The sequence below is a fragment of the Ciona robusta genome, chromosome 9 (assembly GCF_009617815.1).
Source record: "Ciona robusta chromosome 9, ASM961781v2".
In the NCBI taxonomy this organism is placed as follows: Eukaryota; Metazoa; Chordata; class Ascidiacea; order Phlebobranchia; family Cionidae; genus Ciona; species Ciona robusta.
The window spans coordinates 1,180,077-1,198,716 of NC_143243.1; the positions used below are offsets into that span (position 1 = coordinate 1,180,077).

At 36.7% G+C, this 18,640-nt stretch overlaps 3 protein-coding genes across 9 annotated transcripts in view; all 3 read right to left on the minus strand.

Annotated features, from left to right (window-relative positions):
* The window catches only part of LOC149730608 (E3 ubiquitin-protein ligase MYCBP2-like), a 65,441-nt gene extending 54,873 nt beyond the window's left edge, over positions 1–10,568 (minus strand). For all 7 annotated transcript variants that reach the window (XM_089885577.1, XM_089885572.1, XM_089885576.1 and 4 more), the window contains exons 1-14: positions 10,348–10,568; positions 9,797–9,886; positions 8,990–9,109; positions 7,474–7,627; positions 6,709–6,837; positions 6,403–6,542; positions 5,966–6,092; positions 5,314–5,528; positions 4,824–4,973; positions 4,092–4,233; positions 2,716–2,825; positions 1,190–1,355; positions 610–777; positions 62–247 (exon numbers count right to left, since the gene is read on the minus strand). In XM_089885577.1, coding sequence (XP_089741703.1) covers positions 62–247; positions 610–777; positions 1,190–1,355; positions 2,716–2,825; positions 4,092–4,233; positions 4,824–4,973; positions 5,314–5,528; positions 5,966–6,092; positions 6,403–6,542; positions 6,709–6,837; positions 7,474–7,627; positions 8,990–9,109; positions 9,797–9,886; positions 10,348–10,551 — 2,101 coding nt within the window. In that variant the 5' untranslated portion in view covers positions 10,552–10,568. The remainder of the gene's footprint in view (positions 1–61; positions 248–609; positions 778–1,189; positions 1,356–2,715; positions 2,826–4,091; positions 4,234–4,823; positions 4,974–5,313; positions 5,529–5,965; positions 6,093–6,402; positions 6,543–6,708; positions 6,838–7,473; positions 7,628–8,989; positions 9,110–9,796; positions 9,887–10,347) is intronic.
* Positions 10,569–10,581: 13 nt separating this feature from the next.
* On the minus strand, positions 10,582–14,969 carry LOC149730610 (L-fucose kinase-like). The gene has a single exon (XM_089885590.1). It carries the CDS (start codon positions 14,967–14,969, stop codon positions 11,625–11,627), a length of 3,345 nt encoding a protein of 1,114 aa, XP_089741716.1. The 3' UTR covers positions 10,582–11,624.
* Positions 14,970–15,008: 39 nt separating this feature from the next.
* Positions 15,009–18,079, minus strand: LOC149730611 (arylsulfatase B-like). The gene has a single exon (XM_089885631.1). It carries the CDS (start codon positions 17,015–17,017, stop codon positions 15,449–15,451), a length of 1,569 nt encoding a protein of 522 aa, XP_089741757.1. The 5' UTR covers positions 17,018–18,079; the 3' UTR covers positions 15,009–15,448.
* Between the last annotated feature and the right edge of the window lie 561 nt (positions 18,080–18,640).

Genomic DNA, 18,640 nt, shown 5'->3' on the forward strand with positions numbered 1-18,640 from the left:
AAATTAGGCCTAAATAGAACCCTATGGTATAAATCCCACAAAGCAATTTTAACTATCTAACCATCTTTTTCTTGTTCCACTTCTGCCATCCTCTGAGCAATAGACATTACACCTTCTTGTCTTCCACATTGTCCCTTATTATTCACCCCTGCTGTCCATACTCTGCCATCTCTGGATAAAACTACAATATGTGCTTTACCCATGGATACTTGTACAACATGGATGTCACTCAGTGAAGACACCAAACCTGGAAATACATGGAGTAAGTTTGGTATAACATAACACCAAGGCACCCCCTATTTTATATGGTTGAGTGAGGTCCGAGACCGTGGAAATTGGGAAAGGCCAGAGTTGGCTCATTATCTTATTACTTATGCTATTTGTTTTTTTTATCATTATGTTTTCCTACAACTGAACATAACATATATTTTATACATCTCCTTGAATATAGTAGCGGAAATCGGATTAATTAAAACAGCTTAGATAAGGGGATTAGCAGCAAAACAAAAGTTGTTAAAATCAGCACAAAATTTACATTTAATCCTAAAACAACAGTTTTAAACAAGGCAGTGTTAAATCTAGATCAAACTAGTTGAAACCAGTACAAACCAGATTTATCCGCCTGAGTTGAATCTTTTCCAAATAAATAAAGTTCTCCAGATTTTGATACAAGGGCACTCGTACCAGAATTACAATAACCACTAACTATGTGTTTCTCATCAACACATTTCATCAGTTTGGGTTTCTGAGGTGCGGGTTGTCTCAGTCTGCTTGTAACTGCAACAAAAAAAACATATAATGATGTTTTGATACAAATAATATCTAATGCAATCAGAGCAACATATTCAAGGGGTAGAAAGTTAGAAACCATTTTTTGCAGCAATTAATTCTGAGGGTGCATTTCTGCATTGTGTGATTCGTATATTCAGGTTTTGTGTTTTTGTAAGATGGTCAGGGATCCTCAGGTTCCTTGAACCAGACGTTGAAAACCTACCTCGCCATGTCGTTTCACCCATAAAAAGAACTTCAAAAAATTCAAGAAGATTTAACCAAAAAGAGGTTATGGTGTATAAATAAAACCAGAAACCAAATTCCAACTGAACTAAATATCAAGTCCCTTGGCACACCTCATCATAGGTTCGCAGCCATAATAACAGCCAAGTACAGAGAGCCTTTATAATTTACAAACCTGCTTCCCCATCTTCCCCCCTTTGTGGCGTCCCCACAAAATAAACCGACCCACTTTCCGAAATCAACACTGCATGGCCACCGTCTGGAGCCACAGAGATCTGGGTTATAACGGGTGACGAAGGTAAGGGGAGGGGTTTAGGTGACCCAACTTTCTTGCTACGACCCTGAGGGGTATGTGTAGAAGTTATACAGGAGAATTTGCATTTTTAGGAATTATATGTTGTCTGTCATAAGAAATGTTGGTCCTTTTAACCCTTTGGGGACGAGATATATTTTAACAAATTTTCATTTTTGACCGACTGTCACATATTCCTCTCTAGCGACACAGGTGTTTGTGCTGGCGAAATAAGATCAATTAGACTTTTGTTCTTTGGAAAAATTGCTACAAGATTGTATTTTGATTTTTTTGATGACGTCATCAAATTTTGAATGACGTCATCAGAAATCTTGTATTTATGTGTAATTTGGGTTTTTAGGTAAAAATACATAAGGAATCTAGTGCAAAGTTGATTCCTGGTTTGTTTACTACCTAACTAAAATGATTGTTTGAATTGGTGACGTCAAAGGGGTCAATTACGTCACTTATAACCTGATGACGTCATTTTTTGAAAGTTCATTTTCGCTAAAATCGCAACAAAACTTGCCAAACCCGATTTATTATGAATGTAAAGGTAGAAACAACATGCAGAAGCAAAATGAAGTTAGATTATACACACAAAAACATAATTTATGTAAAAATTGCTTCAGAATACCTAAAAAACTTGCAAAAACAGCTGACATAGCCGTTTTTACGCAAAACCACATTTTTAACCGGTAACTTAGACGGGGAAGCCCCAGAGCAACATAGAGATCAAATAAAATCGCTTTTATTGGACAGAATGACGTTAAAACCTTGATTTTTGGGCAGAATATAGACCATCTTCTTAAAAAATACATTACGGTTTTCAAATTAAGTTTGGTAAAAACTTTTAAATGCTATGATGCCTTTTTCAAACGTTATATTGGTGGATAATTCCTTCCTCTTTCAAATAAAACCAACTGTAAGAAATTTTACCTACTATAAACAAAATTATGAACTTTTATGTGAACACCTGTTTCAAAATGCATATTTGCACTACTCGTCCCTAAGGAGTTAAAGATTACAAATCAAGTAAAAAACCATAGCAAGAATATCATTTAACATCATATATTTTAGCACCCAGTTTTATACCTTAAAATAGGTTTTACTCTTTTGTTAAGTGCCCATACAAACAAGCAGAGCTAAAGTATATTGTATAAACCACATTAATCAATGAGGTTCCCTATGTACGACAACTATGAGTGTTTGATAACTATGAGTGTAACTGTATTTCAACAATTTCACCCCAGATTTTACTCTGCTGTTAGGTGTCTATACAAGCAGAGCCAAAGTATATTGCATTCACCACATTAATCAATAACTTCCCTATGTTTGACAACTATGAGTGTAACTTTAGCACTTTCCACTTATATTTTACTATAAATTAAAAACAAACAAGCACTGACCTTAGTCATTCCTAAAGCATCGGACTTCCCAGCATACAACACTTCACCTTTACTATTGAGGGAAAGAGAAAACTCTTTACCCACCTTTACCTCGACTATTTCATTGGAGTCTGAAACATTGGTGGTATTTTAATATTCAAGTAAATATTTACTGCCATATTTAATATACATATATATTTATTTAGATTTTTTATTAGAAATCGCAATTACATATTTTTACCACTGTATTAGTATAGAAATATCATTTTACTGTTATTTTTCTTTACAGGTGAGGTCAAATGATATTTAATGGGAGGATGCAAGCCAGAGTTGACCAATTCTACCAACCACTTAAAAAGATTTTTAAAGCATTTTGAAACTGTAGTTAAAAACTATTACATTAGTACATAAACTGCACATGTATTTATAGTATATATGTGAATATATAATATAAACTTGTTGCAGGTGCAGACAGGCAGCGATCCGTGTCTTGCCGAATGGCAGACCAAGCGTGAAACTCAATTAAAGTTTTCTACAAACAAGATGAACCGAAAAATGATATTTATATTAAGCCTGGTAGCAGTCGTAATATAATATTATACTTGTCTAGAGCTGTGGATTTTTCCACCTTTTGTTTAACCGTTCAGTTTGAACCGGTTAACCAATACAAGTGTATTCCTAATAAAAGCGTATTGTTTATCGCTTTTCTTTCGCGAATTAAAGGCAACTTTACAACGGACAATTACAATGCCATGATTACTCGCGCAAACGTTCTTAACGTCAAAGTAATGCTTTCTTATTCGTATTCAACTTGTTTTAAAGCACCTGCCGGCTGTTTTAAAGCACCTGCCGGCTAAATAATGAATGTGTGCATTGCAATTATGAAGCAAACAATCCACCTATAAATTGCTATATTGTTGTAATCAATTGCCAGGTCAAACAAATTAATACACAAGTATGTCCTATGACGTCGTAATTCTGTAAACGACTTGAACTTTCTGTTAGCAGTTAACTGAATAGGCTCGGTTAACTGGTTAAACGTTAACTTTGCCACAGCCATATACTTGTCACGAATTCATGCTCTTATGGGTAAAGTGTTGCTATTCCTTATACATATGATCAGTGAAAATTTTCAAAAAAATGTTTTTGTTAATTTTTTGGGGGGTTTAAATGGAGAGGGGGTCGCGCCCCCCTAAACCCCCCTGGCTGCGCCACTGCATATGATATACAAGAGTGAACTGAGTTACGCGTGGTTGTGAGTAAGAAGAAAAAGCAAGAAGTTTAGCTATGGTGATAAACGGGACCAGCTTCGAGACACTTTCGGTAGTTAATTCCAACTGAAATCCATCCGTCACTCTTAAACGTGACAATGCTTGTTTTACAAAACATATATTTACCATGGCCAGCATCTTGTATAGGGTTGTAACTTAGATGGGAACCCATAGATATCAGATGTTTCTTTGTTGGATGTGTCTTGATTTGATATTTCAAGTTTATTCGGTTTGAATCCAACTCATGGAAAAACAAACAATATGCGTCCTACAAAATATTGAGACTTAATTAAATTATACATTATTGTGAATTTTTAGCATTAAACAGTCCATTTATTTATTAGCATACAGAAAACAGTGCGTTTTACTTTCAAATAGCGGTCAAAACACGATGGGGAAAATAATTTCTTGACATATGTATTGTTTAATGACAAGCAATATGTTTTCTGTGAAATTTTAAAACTAATTTTTTAAAGTGTTGTGGATTTTCAGCACAGTGTATTTATGTAATATATATTTTGGTTAACACTACATTTCATTTTACTTTAGAATAACAGTTAAACACAAAGGAAAATATGCAATTAAAGGTTGTTTACACAAGACCTTTTCTTCACTCTTAATATATACAGTGGGTTAAAGCTTAAGTATTTGCTGTTCAACCACTATAACAAGGACTATATGGATCTGTACATGGCAAACCAAGTTTGAAAACTAACAGTTTATAATTTCACACAATACGTCAAAACTTGTTTATAAACTTAGTGCTTTTAAATTTTCCCAAAATAATTAGAAAACCGCAGCCAACAGTTTAGAAAACCTACACAGAAAATTTGCATAAACTGTTCAGTTTAGTTTTACCTCATCCGGCAATGGCAGAAGTGAACATGGACCTTCATTATCACAAAACCACAAGCCAGTTTGTGGAAAATCCATCAGGAAAGTCAATTCAAATGTTGAACGATTTATCACAAATAATTTTGAAGCCATCGTTAGCACATGAAGGGCTCCCTGTGGGTGGAGGTTTTAATATTAAATAATACGGCAAGCAGGGATAGCTGTCAAACTGGTATAAAAGGAAGGAAGGCAGAGTTAGACATACAATTGTCTTCATCAAATGAAATTTGATTGATTATACTGTTTGTTCCAACTGGTTTAAACAGTATTGTAATTACTAATTAAGTGTCTTGGGTAATACTACACTTTCGAACATTTTTTTTCCAAAAGTTTTCTGTTTGTTTTTTTTTTTTGCTTAAACAATTTTACAAAATATTTTAGCAGACGTCTGCCCACCCTGCCTTCCAGGTTTGGTACTTACACAAGCAAGAATAAGTGGGCATATGAGGCATACCTTGAAATAGAAGATTTTGGTTGGAATGTGGTGTTCTTGTGGAAAAGATTCCAAGTTAAACAAGCATGATAGCTTGTAGACTTTGCCAGGTAGAGTGGTTTGGTAACCAGAGCCTATCTTGGCTAAGGTCCCATCACTAAACAAGCAGTATAAATATACCCCGTCACACTGGATTGATATGGGGGTGGGTCTTGTAGGGAAAAGTCTGGTGTGTTCTGAAAGGAAATATAATAAGAGTGTTAGACAATAGACATGTTGCAATAAGTGCTTACAACTGGGTGATGAATTATAGGCCAACCCTGGAATCAATCCCCTTAAAATAATTGAGCACACTAAGTTGCGTGGCAACTCATAAGCGGGCAAAAGGTTTATGAAACAGAACACCTGTGTTATATCGACTTTAGTTACCCCACCACACTAGGAAATAGAATAACACTTCCACAGATTACTATGTAAATATTATTATAAATGTATATTCATGTCTTTGTATAAGTTACCAAACTTCTTTCAAACTATGTTTTTGTAAACTGTTTTTGACCACATCCAAGTTACAACATATCCTTAACAAACCAGTGTTATACAAAAACTTAACACTTTGAAGTCAAATAGATTGAACAAAGCAACAAAACAAGTAGAAATCTGATCCACGTGCCTTCAATTTTCCAAGAAGCAAACACAGCAGTTCTGTTGATTCCGTTCTGTAGCGGTGAAGGCACGCTCATATTGCCCAAAGAAGCTGCCAATACTGTTCGTTGTAACTCTACAAAGTTGCTGGGGACCTGATTTGAACAGGTATATAAATATTAGTGATGATAAAAACTTGGGGTTTAGCGGCCACACTTATTTTTAACATTTTTACTCAACTATTTTTATTCTGTAGCAAGTTCTTAACTACTGAGTCCAACGTGAAAAACAAATTTGTTTTTTTCATGTAAAAGAATTAGATATTTGATAAAAGTCTGTCGGCAAATGGATTATTCATTTCCACTTTCAGGATATGCTTATCAATAGTTTTATCTATCATAGTAAAGTTACTGTGATAAAAACAAACTACAAAAACATCAAAACTTTGGTAAAAACTTTATTGACCTGAATAAGCAAAGGATATTTCTGGTTTGAGCATTCAGCCACAAACACAGAAACAACAGTCATCATTTTTGCAGTGTTGCCCCACGCAAATACCAAACTAAGAAGACATGAACTTGCAAGGGAAGGAATAGAATCTGCAACTAAAATAAGGAAACACTGATAAAAAGTGTAAAAATGAGCAACATGAAAAATTCCCAATTTAAAAGTGACATTGACAAGTATAAAACAAAATAAAACTAGAAATTAAATAAAATTAAATTCTACTTTGTTAAAATAAACAAGTTTGGCGCCCATAACCCAGCATACCACTGATCCCGTCCATGTAAGGTCCAATCCCCGGCAATGATGTTGAAGACAAAATGCTCTCCGCTTCTTCTTTCGCAAAATCATCATCAGGCAAACGAGATAACTCCAACAGCATTGTGAACAAATTTTCTAGAGCAAAAAAATTAAACATAAACTTACGTTGAGGTCAATAAATGGGTTTGAAACAAAATTGACTTTTTTAGGATTGTGAAATAAATAATGAGAATGTTTAAAAGCAAAACAAAAATGAAAGCAGTTTACACGAACAAACACAAGCAAATGATCTGCAAATAAGCAGAGCCAAGTATATTGCATCCACCACATTAATCATTAAGAAATCCCACATGATTTACACTGCATTTCAGCGATGACAACCCAGGCTTAAACATGGGTTAAACTTTATTTTCCCCTTGATTTTGTTAAAACTTGACACCTTCATTTAACACAGTGGTTCTTAAACTTCGTTGTATGCTTGACCATTTCAACAAAGATGCTTATCAGATTTACCCACAATATGTAACATGGTGCTCATTTATTAAAAAGCACCAAATGCTAATCAAATCAGGTATATTATGCAACGGATGCGATAGCTTTTTTGCAACGAGGTGTTTTCATCTGTTAAAGTACTAGAATTTGCTCAATTTTCTGTCTCGTCAACTGATGTGAATTTAGATTCGTAGCTCATTTACCCTCTAAATATGAGGAATTTACCCCCAGGGGTAAATTTACCCCAGTTTAAGAAACGCTGGTTTAACAGCTTCTTACCCAAAACTTGTCGTGGTTCGCTCCTCATTCCACCAAGTTGTTGCTCCTGTAGCATGTTTAACAATGCACGAAGCGCCTTACAACATAACTTCTTATGTTGACTGGAAGTTTCGCGGATAAGTTCAAACACACCAACCAAACCAAGCTCAATAACCTGTGGAAATATAAGGGAAATGCATTTAAGGTATTACTATGTATAAGAAATAGGACATTATCTGCCCTGCAGCCAGTGGCGCACCCAGACGGAAATAAAGGGGGGGGCCAATTTCACGGACGTGTAATGTAGCGTCGTTTAATGGGAGGACGAGTTCGCGGTCGTGTAATGTAGCATAGTTTAACGAGGGACGAGTTCGCGGCCGTTTAACGCCAACTGATTCCATGCCTGCCAAAACACACGTAACCTCCCGCACGCACGCACGCACACACATACACTCAGGCAGACGAGTGCACGAGCCGATGCGTTCCCATCAACGAATTCTCGAATTTTACACTGTGACGCTTGTTAACCATTTATTGATATCAAAAAGGGGGGGCCTGGTCCCCCTAATCCACCCCCCCCCCCTGGGTGCGCCACTGCCTGCAGCTGTGGTAATAGGAGTTAAACATTGATCTACTGAAGTATAATAGTGGTGCAGCCATGATAAGTTATTCTTCTTCAATTTTTATATATTTGAGATTGTATATATTTGGCTGTCAGAAACATCAGTTTACCCTATCTAAAAATAGGCAAGGTTTGGAGAAATGTATGTAACAGTATGCCTCACTGCTATATAGAGGTACAAATCTAAACCTTGTTTCTGTGAGTTGCTTGAAACACAAGGGAAGGAAAACAAGTGCACAAAATTAATAGAAAAGAGAAAGAACTCTAAAGTTGCATGAAGTTTTCGACATATACCCTTAATATTGATCACTGCTTATTGCTTACACTCAATCTAGTAGCCCAGCCATTCCCAAAAACTAATAGACTTGTTTTGTATCAATGAATTTAAATGAATTTGGCAATGAAAGTAAACTGACGTGACCATAAAACCCTTCCCAACACGCCTGGATTACCGTTACACCACAATGATAATATCAACGCCAGCATTCAGCTCCAACTCATTGAACCTTTTAACAAAAGGAAATTGGAGTACACATGAGATGGTATGAATATTCAACCATTCCTTTGCCTGTGAAAGTCTCAAGGTCACTCAGTTCAAAAAGATGTTGACACCAGCAGCACATAATTGTAATGAGCAGCACATAATTGTAACGATCCAAAAAACCCACAAATCTTAGGTTATATACTTATAAAATAAAACATGGAAAACATATATACAAAAAACAATACAGACAGAGTTAAGGAATTTAAATGGGACACAAACATACAACTTAAAGGGACAACATATAGACACCTTTGGAGTTTTATAGGAGACAACAAAATGGTTTGAGAAGTAATGGGAGATTAACAGCCTGCACCGCTGGTTAGATGCTACACTGCTTATTTTAACATCAACATTCCTGCACACCCAATTACCTGTGGAACAGACACTTGCTTTACTTCGGTTTCAACCTCACTATTATCATCACTTTTAACTTTAACCATCATCTTATGGTTTCTGCTGATCAGCAATGCTTTGTGTTCTGCATCTTTCACCTAATGTAGGAGTTGTATTAATTTTATTTGTTGGAAATGATCTAATAATGAATAGAAATAGAATTTACAGTTGCCATAAACTGTCACAACCCCTGGGTCATGATAAAAAAAAGCATTCTTGTTGTATTTGGTTTGGTTGCTAATAAAATGTTTTAGTTTTTGATAAAATGTTTCAGTTTTTGATAAAATGTTTTGTGAATGGACGAGGTGCTGCAGCACTTCAAGAGGTCTTTAATTTAGAATAAGGCTGAACGCTCTTTGTTGCATTAACAAAAAAAGCTATGTTAATGCAGCTTTGAAAACCAAAAGTTTCATTGATATAAATTCCGCTTAATATTCAGGTGTGCTGCATAAAGATTGAAACAGTAATTGCACCAAGCTTATCAAACCATAGATGCAGCTGGCTACATTGTGTTAAGGTGGCTGTGTACAGTATCCGGAATTCATCCGTTTTGTCTGTTTTGTCCCGATTTCGCTGCCGCATGCGGAACTCGGTAATGGGTTTGTATACGACTTCGCAAGCGAATTCGTATGCCGGATACTGTGTACAGCCACCTGTAATCAGGAATAAAAATGGAGTTTGTTCAATAAGTCTAAAAATGTTTGATGGCGATGGGGGTCGCTAAATATAAACCACATGAAGGCTAAACATGGTTGTAACTTGCTACATAGTGTTCATGTATTTACCTCTTGTTGAACCCGAGATTGTAGAATAGATGTAGAAGGGTTGGGAACCATAGTTATGTGGAGTGGACTCAACAACATGTCAGGGGTAATCTGAAAAAATATAACTGGTTAATTTAGCAAAATAATAACATGACCAAATATTTTAACTGATATGTATATTGTAGTAATGATAATAAAGTTCTGATGAAATACTTCATGTAAGCGAATAAAGGGATAAATATAAATGAATGACATTTATTTTAACTTGCATAGCAGGAAAACTACAGTCGGTATAACACGAGTGATTTATTTCATACACCTCGTCCCCGTTTCTGAGTTAAGAGTCAAGACATATGCGACTTATTTATTATCGCATGGCGGGCCAACGTCAGTTGTTATAACATGGGTGGGCCCAGCATACCAGTGTATTGGTATATAATTGCGCAAACAAATTTTTCCAAAGGTTGGAATGAATTGCCAATATCTTATTCACGTGTTGTAGTGTGCCTACAATATACAACACAAACCTATATACTTTATAGAAGGTTTAATAATAGATATAGAAAACTCACAATTGGCGGGTTTATTGCATTTTCCTTGTTGTTTTCTGCCTTTTGTTTACGAACAGAAGATTTTACTTTATCCGAATAAGTTGGGACTTTTTTTGAGTTCGGTTCCGGTTTAATTGGAACTTCATATTTATTTGGTTGAATAACCAAATCAAAAAACTTCTTCTCCAAGCTTTCCTGGTGGCCTTGAGCCACAACAGAAGTCATAATAACAAGTAAACTTAATTCTAAATTACATCTAAGAATGATTAAAAATAATCAACAAATTGGTTCATTAAAGGCAAATGCAGTAAAACGGTAATTCCTTGGAAATCAACAAATTTCTTTTAAAATCCCAAATGAAAAATCAGAAACACAATTTTACAGACAAGCTTCAAATAAATGACAAACAAAACTTTTACCCATTTGCAGGTTGACTAGAGGGATTTGTAAAAGTGCTAAGACATGCATATAAAATTAGCCCTAGGTTGTAACACAAGAAACATGATTCTATTACAGTACCAGGATATACCAAGGTAGCCCATATATATTCACATCAGGTATTGCAAATGTTAAATAAAAAATGAAATTTTCATACAAATAGATTGAAGAATTTATTAAGACATTGTTTTCATTGGTGCGTCTCAACTCTTTTGGGAAACACAAATAAAAATAAATAAATACCAAAACTTCAGCAACACAACTTTCCAAAATACATCACCAATTACAATATATATATATATATATATATATATACATATTAATATATATATATATAATAGGCTAATAATAATAAAAGGCTGTGTGGGCCACTAAAATCCCTTTCTCATCTAATGCAAGGTGTACTTTAACTGGTATCACAATTAAAACAAATAAAGGATTAATTGTTTTTCAAAAGAAGAATGAATTATAAGAAAGGAATATTAAATATGGTGATTGTTAAATGTTTAGACAGAAGCAGGGAACTGGTAAATTAAATAAACTAAATAGGCATAAGCAATAATCTCAACATAGAGATTTATCATTACAAAATAACAAAATATTGCATTGTGAATCAATGGATGGGAACATGTGGAAATAAAGTCAAAATACTGTTGTATATTTTGGTCTTATAGGTATTTACTGAACAACAATAAAGATATTTAAAAAGCAAGCTGAAAGTATGTAGTTCATTATGATTACAACATACATGCTGCTAGCGCTAAAAATGGTAATAAGCCTACTCTGGCTACATTCTAGATACCATGGGTGCATGATACAATGTTATATGCAGCATATGCTGTACAGTTTATTAGACTCTATTAAGATATAGGGGATTTGTGACAGACCATTCCAAGTCTATCAATCTCAACATTATACACAACTGCATCTTGAGCTCCTTCAATATTTTTCAATATATCTCGTATAAAGTCATTTGGGTGTTCTTCTTTCATTAGAACATACATGAAGCCGCCACCCCCAGCTCCACAAAGTGATTGGCCATAACAGTAAGGTCTCAGTGCTTCCATCATACGCGCACACACTTCTGGCTCACAACCAGTAGCCATCATCTTCTTCTGCTTCCAATAAGTCTCCACACACTTTCCCACACGCTCAACACTGCCCTCACTGAATGCCACAGCACAATCCTCTGCATTCTCCTTTAACCCTTTACAAATATCCAATATCTCAGTCCTCCTTGCGTACCAGTTACGTAAAACATTCTGAAGTAGATTGCGAGCCAATCTGGTCTTCCCCGTGTACACAAGCTTCAGATGTTTGTTGAATTTTTCAGCTTGTTCATCAGTGAGTACGAGCATCTCAACAGTCACACGCAAGGGAAGAATTTTCTCCGACCGACCAATTTTCACCCCACCAATACACCCGCCCACTTGATCTTGCCAACCACCCCCTGTGGTTAGCATTTGTTCTACAAGCAGCACAGAGTGAATGATGGCATCCGCATCTGCACTGTACCCAGCTGCACGGTACAAAACACTCATAACAGCACCGGCTAATATGCTACTTGTACCAAGTCCTGAACCTCTGGGAAGCATGGACCACGTCTGGAGTTCAAAACCACCACCGAATTCATCTTTAAGATGATTTTCAAGACTCACATCCGACTCCAGGTCAATTATCTTTGCTAATATAAAGCAAGCTTTAAGTAAAGCAGCAGGGGCTTGTGGCTGGTAGTAGTCAAGGAACTGCTCCTTTGACGTACACTCAATGATTTGAGTTGAGCTGTCATCTTGTCCAAGCAGAGTAAGTAAAACCACAGGGGTGTCTAGCTTGCGTATTCTTGCACCGATAGGTCGCTTACCATCAAGTAATATTGCAGCATTAACAACAGCGCCACCATGTTCATAACACACTGGTGGAGTGTCCGTCCATCCACCAGATAGATCAATCCTGGCCGGACACTCAGCTATGTACCATGTATTGCTCTGTGCTTGTACAGATGGAACCAATTTCACAAAGGACGAAACACTCATAACAGCGTGCCGGATAAGAATCTGTTCAGCACCTTCATAATGTCTTGCTGCCCTTGTTAATTGGTCAGGATGATTAATCCAAGATTTCCTGATGTTTGCCAATGCTCTTACACCTTCCTCTATCCTGCCTTCTTCCAAGTAATGTAACGGTTGCTTCCACTGTTTGTTAGACGCAGGCCCACTACGCAAGCCACCTTTTGCACCGGCCATGAATCCCAGAACATCTGCGATACATGCAAAGGCACGAGCAGATATATCTGGCCTCTTCTTCAATCCAACATTCCCACTTACAGAGTCAATAGCAATTTGATCCAATAACTCCAACACCCTCCCGTGTTCCCCATTAACTGTAAACATCTTGAAAAAAGGCAGAAGGCTGATATCATGGTTCTGCATTAGGATCTCAGAGACTTTTTTACACGCCACATCAAAGTACATGTTCATCCCGTATTTAAACTCTTTCATATGATTAACGTTTTCCAAAACTTCACAAAATGAACATCGGACACTAGAAAGCCATTTTTCATACTCTGTTTTCGAGATGTGCTTTTTAAGCAAGACCATCGAGTCAGAGATATTAACAGCCTGATTGGAATGTAGCATTGGAACAAGTTTAGCCATAAATAAAGTTGATTTGTGCTCATCGAAACTTGCTTTGGCAAGAACATTTCTGTAACTAAATGGCAGAAGTTTGGCGTGTTCTACTTCAGGTTTTATGACATTGCTTTGTGTGGAGATGATTTCACCCATTGAGTTGATGGTTACATCTTCCACATTATCGTTATCGGATAAAAGTTTTCCTTGACTATGCATGCTTACAAACACACGGGCGGTAGTAGGTAAATTGACATAAGTTCCTATTATAGAACTGTTGCTGGGAATGTTGGAATTAGGCACAACAAAGCTTGATTGCTTGTCTATGCCACATAAATAACAATTCTTTCCGATGATCATATTTTCTGTTATATGAGAATGAATTATGGTTGTGTTCGATCCCACGGTCACACATGAATCGATAATGCTATTTATAAGTAAAACCTTATCTCCAATAACACTGTTACTATGAACGTAGGAATGCACTTGTTTTGAAGGTTTAAAACCACTAATCTCAGGGCACTGGTTCAATAAAACATCGCAGTACTTTGACGGAGGTTCTGACATATCTAAATAACAATGTGAACCTACATCAATATGCACTGCAGTAAGTGGTAGGTCGCGTAAATGCTTCCAAAGAACAGATCGTGCATTTCGCATGAGTTGCTTATCTTTTCCCAGCGGTTTCTTATCTTCCTGACCAAAAGCGCCAGATCGTTGACCTTTTATGAACTCTTTCTCGTTTACGTCTGTAGCCAAAGGAAGAAGAATGTCAAAGAAAAGAGATAAACACAATGGATCCATCCCACTGTCAATGCCCATATATGTGCAAGCATCCAGAGGTGGAGTGTTATGAGTGGTCAGTAAACGCTCAGTAGCAAAAGTGGAAAAAAACACAATACCAGTCGTAAGAGGCACAACACCATCAGTTGAGTTTATAGTGCAAGCGGAGACCTGTGCGTCATCACCACGAAAAATTAAATCTTTTACTTTGTTGTCAGCCCCTATTTTATACACACCATGATATGAGGCGTACTGCTTGGTGCTGGGGACAGATATACATACAGCTCCATCATTGATATTTACACTGTCCCAATTTATTGCATAGTTGTGAGGAAAACTAATCAGCATGTCACTGCTGCACACCCATAATCCTGGTGGTGAATTGTGAGCAAGGTTTGTGGACACTGTCTTGAAAAGAGCGTCAAAATTGGTCATTAAACAATCAGACTCACCAACCTCTGGGTTCAATGCAAGAGATACAAACCCACGGCCAAGTGGATTGTAGGGAAAGTAACGACCAAAATGTAAAATCAAAATCTTGGCTCCTTTCAGCACGTCTGACGTTACAACAGTGTAATTGTTTTTTGCTGAAAGAAGCTCCGTAACAACAAGCAGTGCGTTTAGAGTGGCACCTCCACTACCCAACCCTTCCTGTGGGTCTTCTATACACAGAATCATGAGATCTTTGGATAACTCCCCAAGTTTTTGCCGCATTTCCAGCTGTGCTTGGATAGCATCGGCATAATCTTTCGTCTTGCATGTTACAACCAGTGCAGTCCAATCACAAGCAGGCATTATTTTATCCAATGCAAACTTAACCACCAAACCAGAATATCTGAAAATGTAACATAACAAATGCAACTTAGATGTATTATGTGGTTACTGGTTATGTATATTTTATTCTGGTAACCAAATGAATAAAAATGGCAACCATATTAATAAAACTGAATGCTCACTGACACTGTTGCGTAGTAATGTAAACAAAAATAGAAGAAACACTGATTTTAAAACATGGAAAATGCAATGACCTAATATAGTACATTCATAATGTGTTGCACAATGTAACACCTAATGGGAATGAAAATAATTTTTTTGTATGGTCTTTTGTTTAAAATTTTGTGAGATTTTGGTGGACCAGTATTGATTAAAAATGACATGTTAGCAAACTTTGAATCGAATTTGCAAAATTGATTTTTCGAAAAACCCAACATTTTTCGTGTAGGATTTAATGATTCATCACTGCATTAAATCTGATAAACGGCAGTTCAAGATATTTATTCCCAGGGTTTCCAAACTCCTCCATGAAGAGATGGGTTACTTTTAGGGTCATAAGGTGGGAAATTTATTGGCACAGCAGATTTATTGTACATTGCTATCTTTCCCAGCAGTAAGTCCACAACTTTTGGATAAATTTGGGCAAGATTTTTACGTTCTTGTGGGTCGTTTTCGATGTCAAACAGATGGACACTCGGTACTAAATGTGTTGACTTGTACTTACTGTTAGTGTTTGTATGCATACCACTAAGGTTACAATATGATTTTGTGGGCGGTAAATCCCATTTATCATATCCTGGATCACCTGTATGTAACTTCCAATGTTTGTAACGTAAAGCAGCGTGACCTTTAGTTGTATTTACCCCATGCTTATTTGGGTAAGGTATAAGTTTAGGTGTTGGTGTATAAGGTCGTGTAAATAATGGATCAATGTTATGGAGAAGTTCCACACGTGGTGAGACCACATCTTTATTTGCAATAGCATCCCATACATTGTAGCTGTCCAAGGGTTTAGTGCCTGATGCATTTGCACCAGCAATATAGAGCAATGTAGGAAACCAATCGGAAATATGAACAAGTTCATTACTAGACCTTCCCTTGTCTCGTATACCATACCCACGCACCAGCCCCACCCCCCTTACCCCACCCTCCCAAAAAGATGCTTTCCTTCCCCTTAAAGGCCAGTTATTACCGCCGAATAAAGTCTGCCCACCATTATCAGTAGTAAACACCACCAATGTATCTTCCCATATCCCCTTCCACTTCAAAGCATCAACCACTGAGCCAATAGCTTCATCCATAGCCGTTACCATTGCTGAAAAAGTTCTTCTCTTCCTATCTTTAATATGCCGGTACCTCTTAATATACTTTGCAGGCACTTGCAATGGGAAATGAACAGATTGGAATGGCAGGTACATAAACAAAGGTATAGAGGAGTTGTGAGATTTTATTATCCTTACAGCTTTATCTCTGTATAAATAGCTTGAGTACGTTCCATTTGCCTCCCATGCAGTTCTACTATTATCATGGAAATCAAAGCCAGAAACTCTTCTGGTTTTGTTGCCAAAGTGAAAATTAGCATGGACCTGTTTTGTATAATAATCTTCCGCCCCACAGTAGTAACCATAGAAAGTGTCAAAACCTCGACTTGTAGGCAAGCATTCTTTCTTATAAAATCCAAGATGCCATTTCCCAACAGCATGAGTTGTGTATCCAGCTTCCTTCAGCTTCTGTGGCAAAATAATCTCATCCACTGGCAAGCAATTAGGTTGTGGTGCAAATATAACACTATGTTGGAGGCCGGTGTGTATTTGGTATCTGCCGGTCATTAACTGACTGCGGCTTGGTGTACAAATAGGTTGAACGTAATAACTTTCCAATATAACACCATCTTTAGCAAGTTTGTTAATGTTTGGTGTATATATATCTGGATTGTGATAACCAACGTCATTAAATCCTAAGTCGTCAGCTACAATTAATAAAATATTTGGTTTCTGGTGTCCAGATACATACAGAACTTGAACAAACACCAGAAAACACAGCGTATGTGAAGGCCATGATGGTTTCATTACATCTATTATGTAAAATATGAAAACTAGGCTTATATTGTGTAACTGTAAGCACTGTTCACTGCATGTCAGCAGTAATTAAAATGTATTAGTTCATAACATTTTACTTTTAAAATAAAAATTAACAATTCTAGCAACATATTACAATTGCACAGGCACGGTGCTAGTGAAGAATCTTCCCCCCACTGATATTTGCTAACCCCTTACTACTAACCCCTATAACCACTAACCACCAACCTCTAACACTTTCCATCAGCCTATTCTGCTATCGCTATGTAGCGGGGGATTCTTCACTAGCACCAAATGCTACTGTGCCCTGGTTATAAAGCCAGCACAAACATTTATGCGTATTCTAACACCGACGATTCAGTAATATTACGCGGGAACTCGGGTTAACGATCCCGCGGAATAAATGCAAACCAACCGACAGTCCTATTTAACTTTGTATATTATCTAAAAATAAGCTAACACCTACTGTATACATCAAACACTATAGCGCGATGTGCGCTTGAATAATAAGAGTACACGAGTCAGATATATACGCACTGCCTTTGCATAATACAAGCTACAGCAGCAGCAAAGCCTAACTCACTATATATCCGGAATAAAACAGCTGTATAGGAAACGGGAAAAATCTGCTCGATAAAATTCCTGTTGAACCGTAACACATGCTATCTAACCGTAACAGCCTACGTTATACGCAGATGTTCTTTGCAAATCTTTACATATGTAAAGTACTTTGCTGCATCATGTTTCTACTGGGTTTTAAAAACGGAATAACAATCCGGTAATCATAGATAATACAAAAACTATGCCCTAATAGCGAATTTCCTGCAAAAAGACGGAACAGCTATCCGTAATTCTTTACTTGACTCTTTATTTCGCCGGTGAGGTGAAGTCGGTAAAAGGTAAACAATACAAAGTCATATATAAACCTATTAGATCGTGTATATATATATGGACACTACATAGTACGCACTGACACATACTATATGGGCCAAACAAGTCAATGTGAAAGCCTGGGGCTGAATAAGGTTTGACGCATTTATAAAGTTAAATATTATAAAATGTTATTTTTTACCTGCGTAAAACATGTGTGTTGGGGTTAGTCATATCTATATACATGTTGTTTTGTTATATTTTGCACTTCCTAAACTACATTAATACGCTGTCTTTTCCTCTCGTACAAGTATATTATTGATTCTAATGTAAACGGCAAAAACACCAGCCGCCTCATAATATAATCTGATTGCTTTTATCTTTATAGGAAACTCTGGTGCATTATACTCGTCATATTGCGTAGGCAATAGCGAAGCGCAGATTACAATGCACAAAAATTATACCGGAATACGCGTCGCAGTTCGGTTTACGTGTAAGACTGTAGCCTAGACAAAAATACAATGTGTATTTGTGAGCAAACAATTGCATGCTACCCTATACAATCTGCGTCATCGCTAACACATTACAATGCTATGTCTACCTCTAGTTTGCGTATATATAAAATTTGCACCCAGACGTATATATTACACCTGTCGGATAACAATGGAAGCAGCTCTTCCGGCAATCTATTCTCATATAACGTTTCGTCGTCTCATTCAGTTTATTGAATAGAACACCGAAACG

Excerpts from the sequence above, each read along its gene's own strand:
- LOC149730610 (XM_089885590.1), bottom strand. The coding sequence starts at position 14,969 with ATGCCTGCTTGTGATTGGACTGCACTGGTTGTAACATGCAAGACGAAA.
- LOC149730611 (XM_089885631.1), bottom strand. The coding sequence starts at position 17,017 with ATGAAACCATCATGGCCTTCACATACGCTGTGTTTTCTGGTGTTTGTT.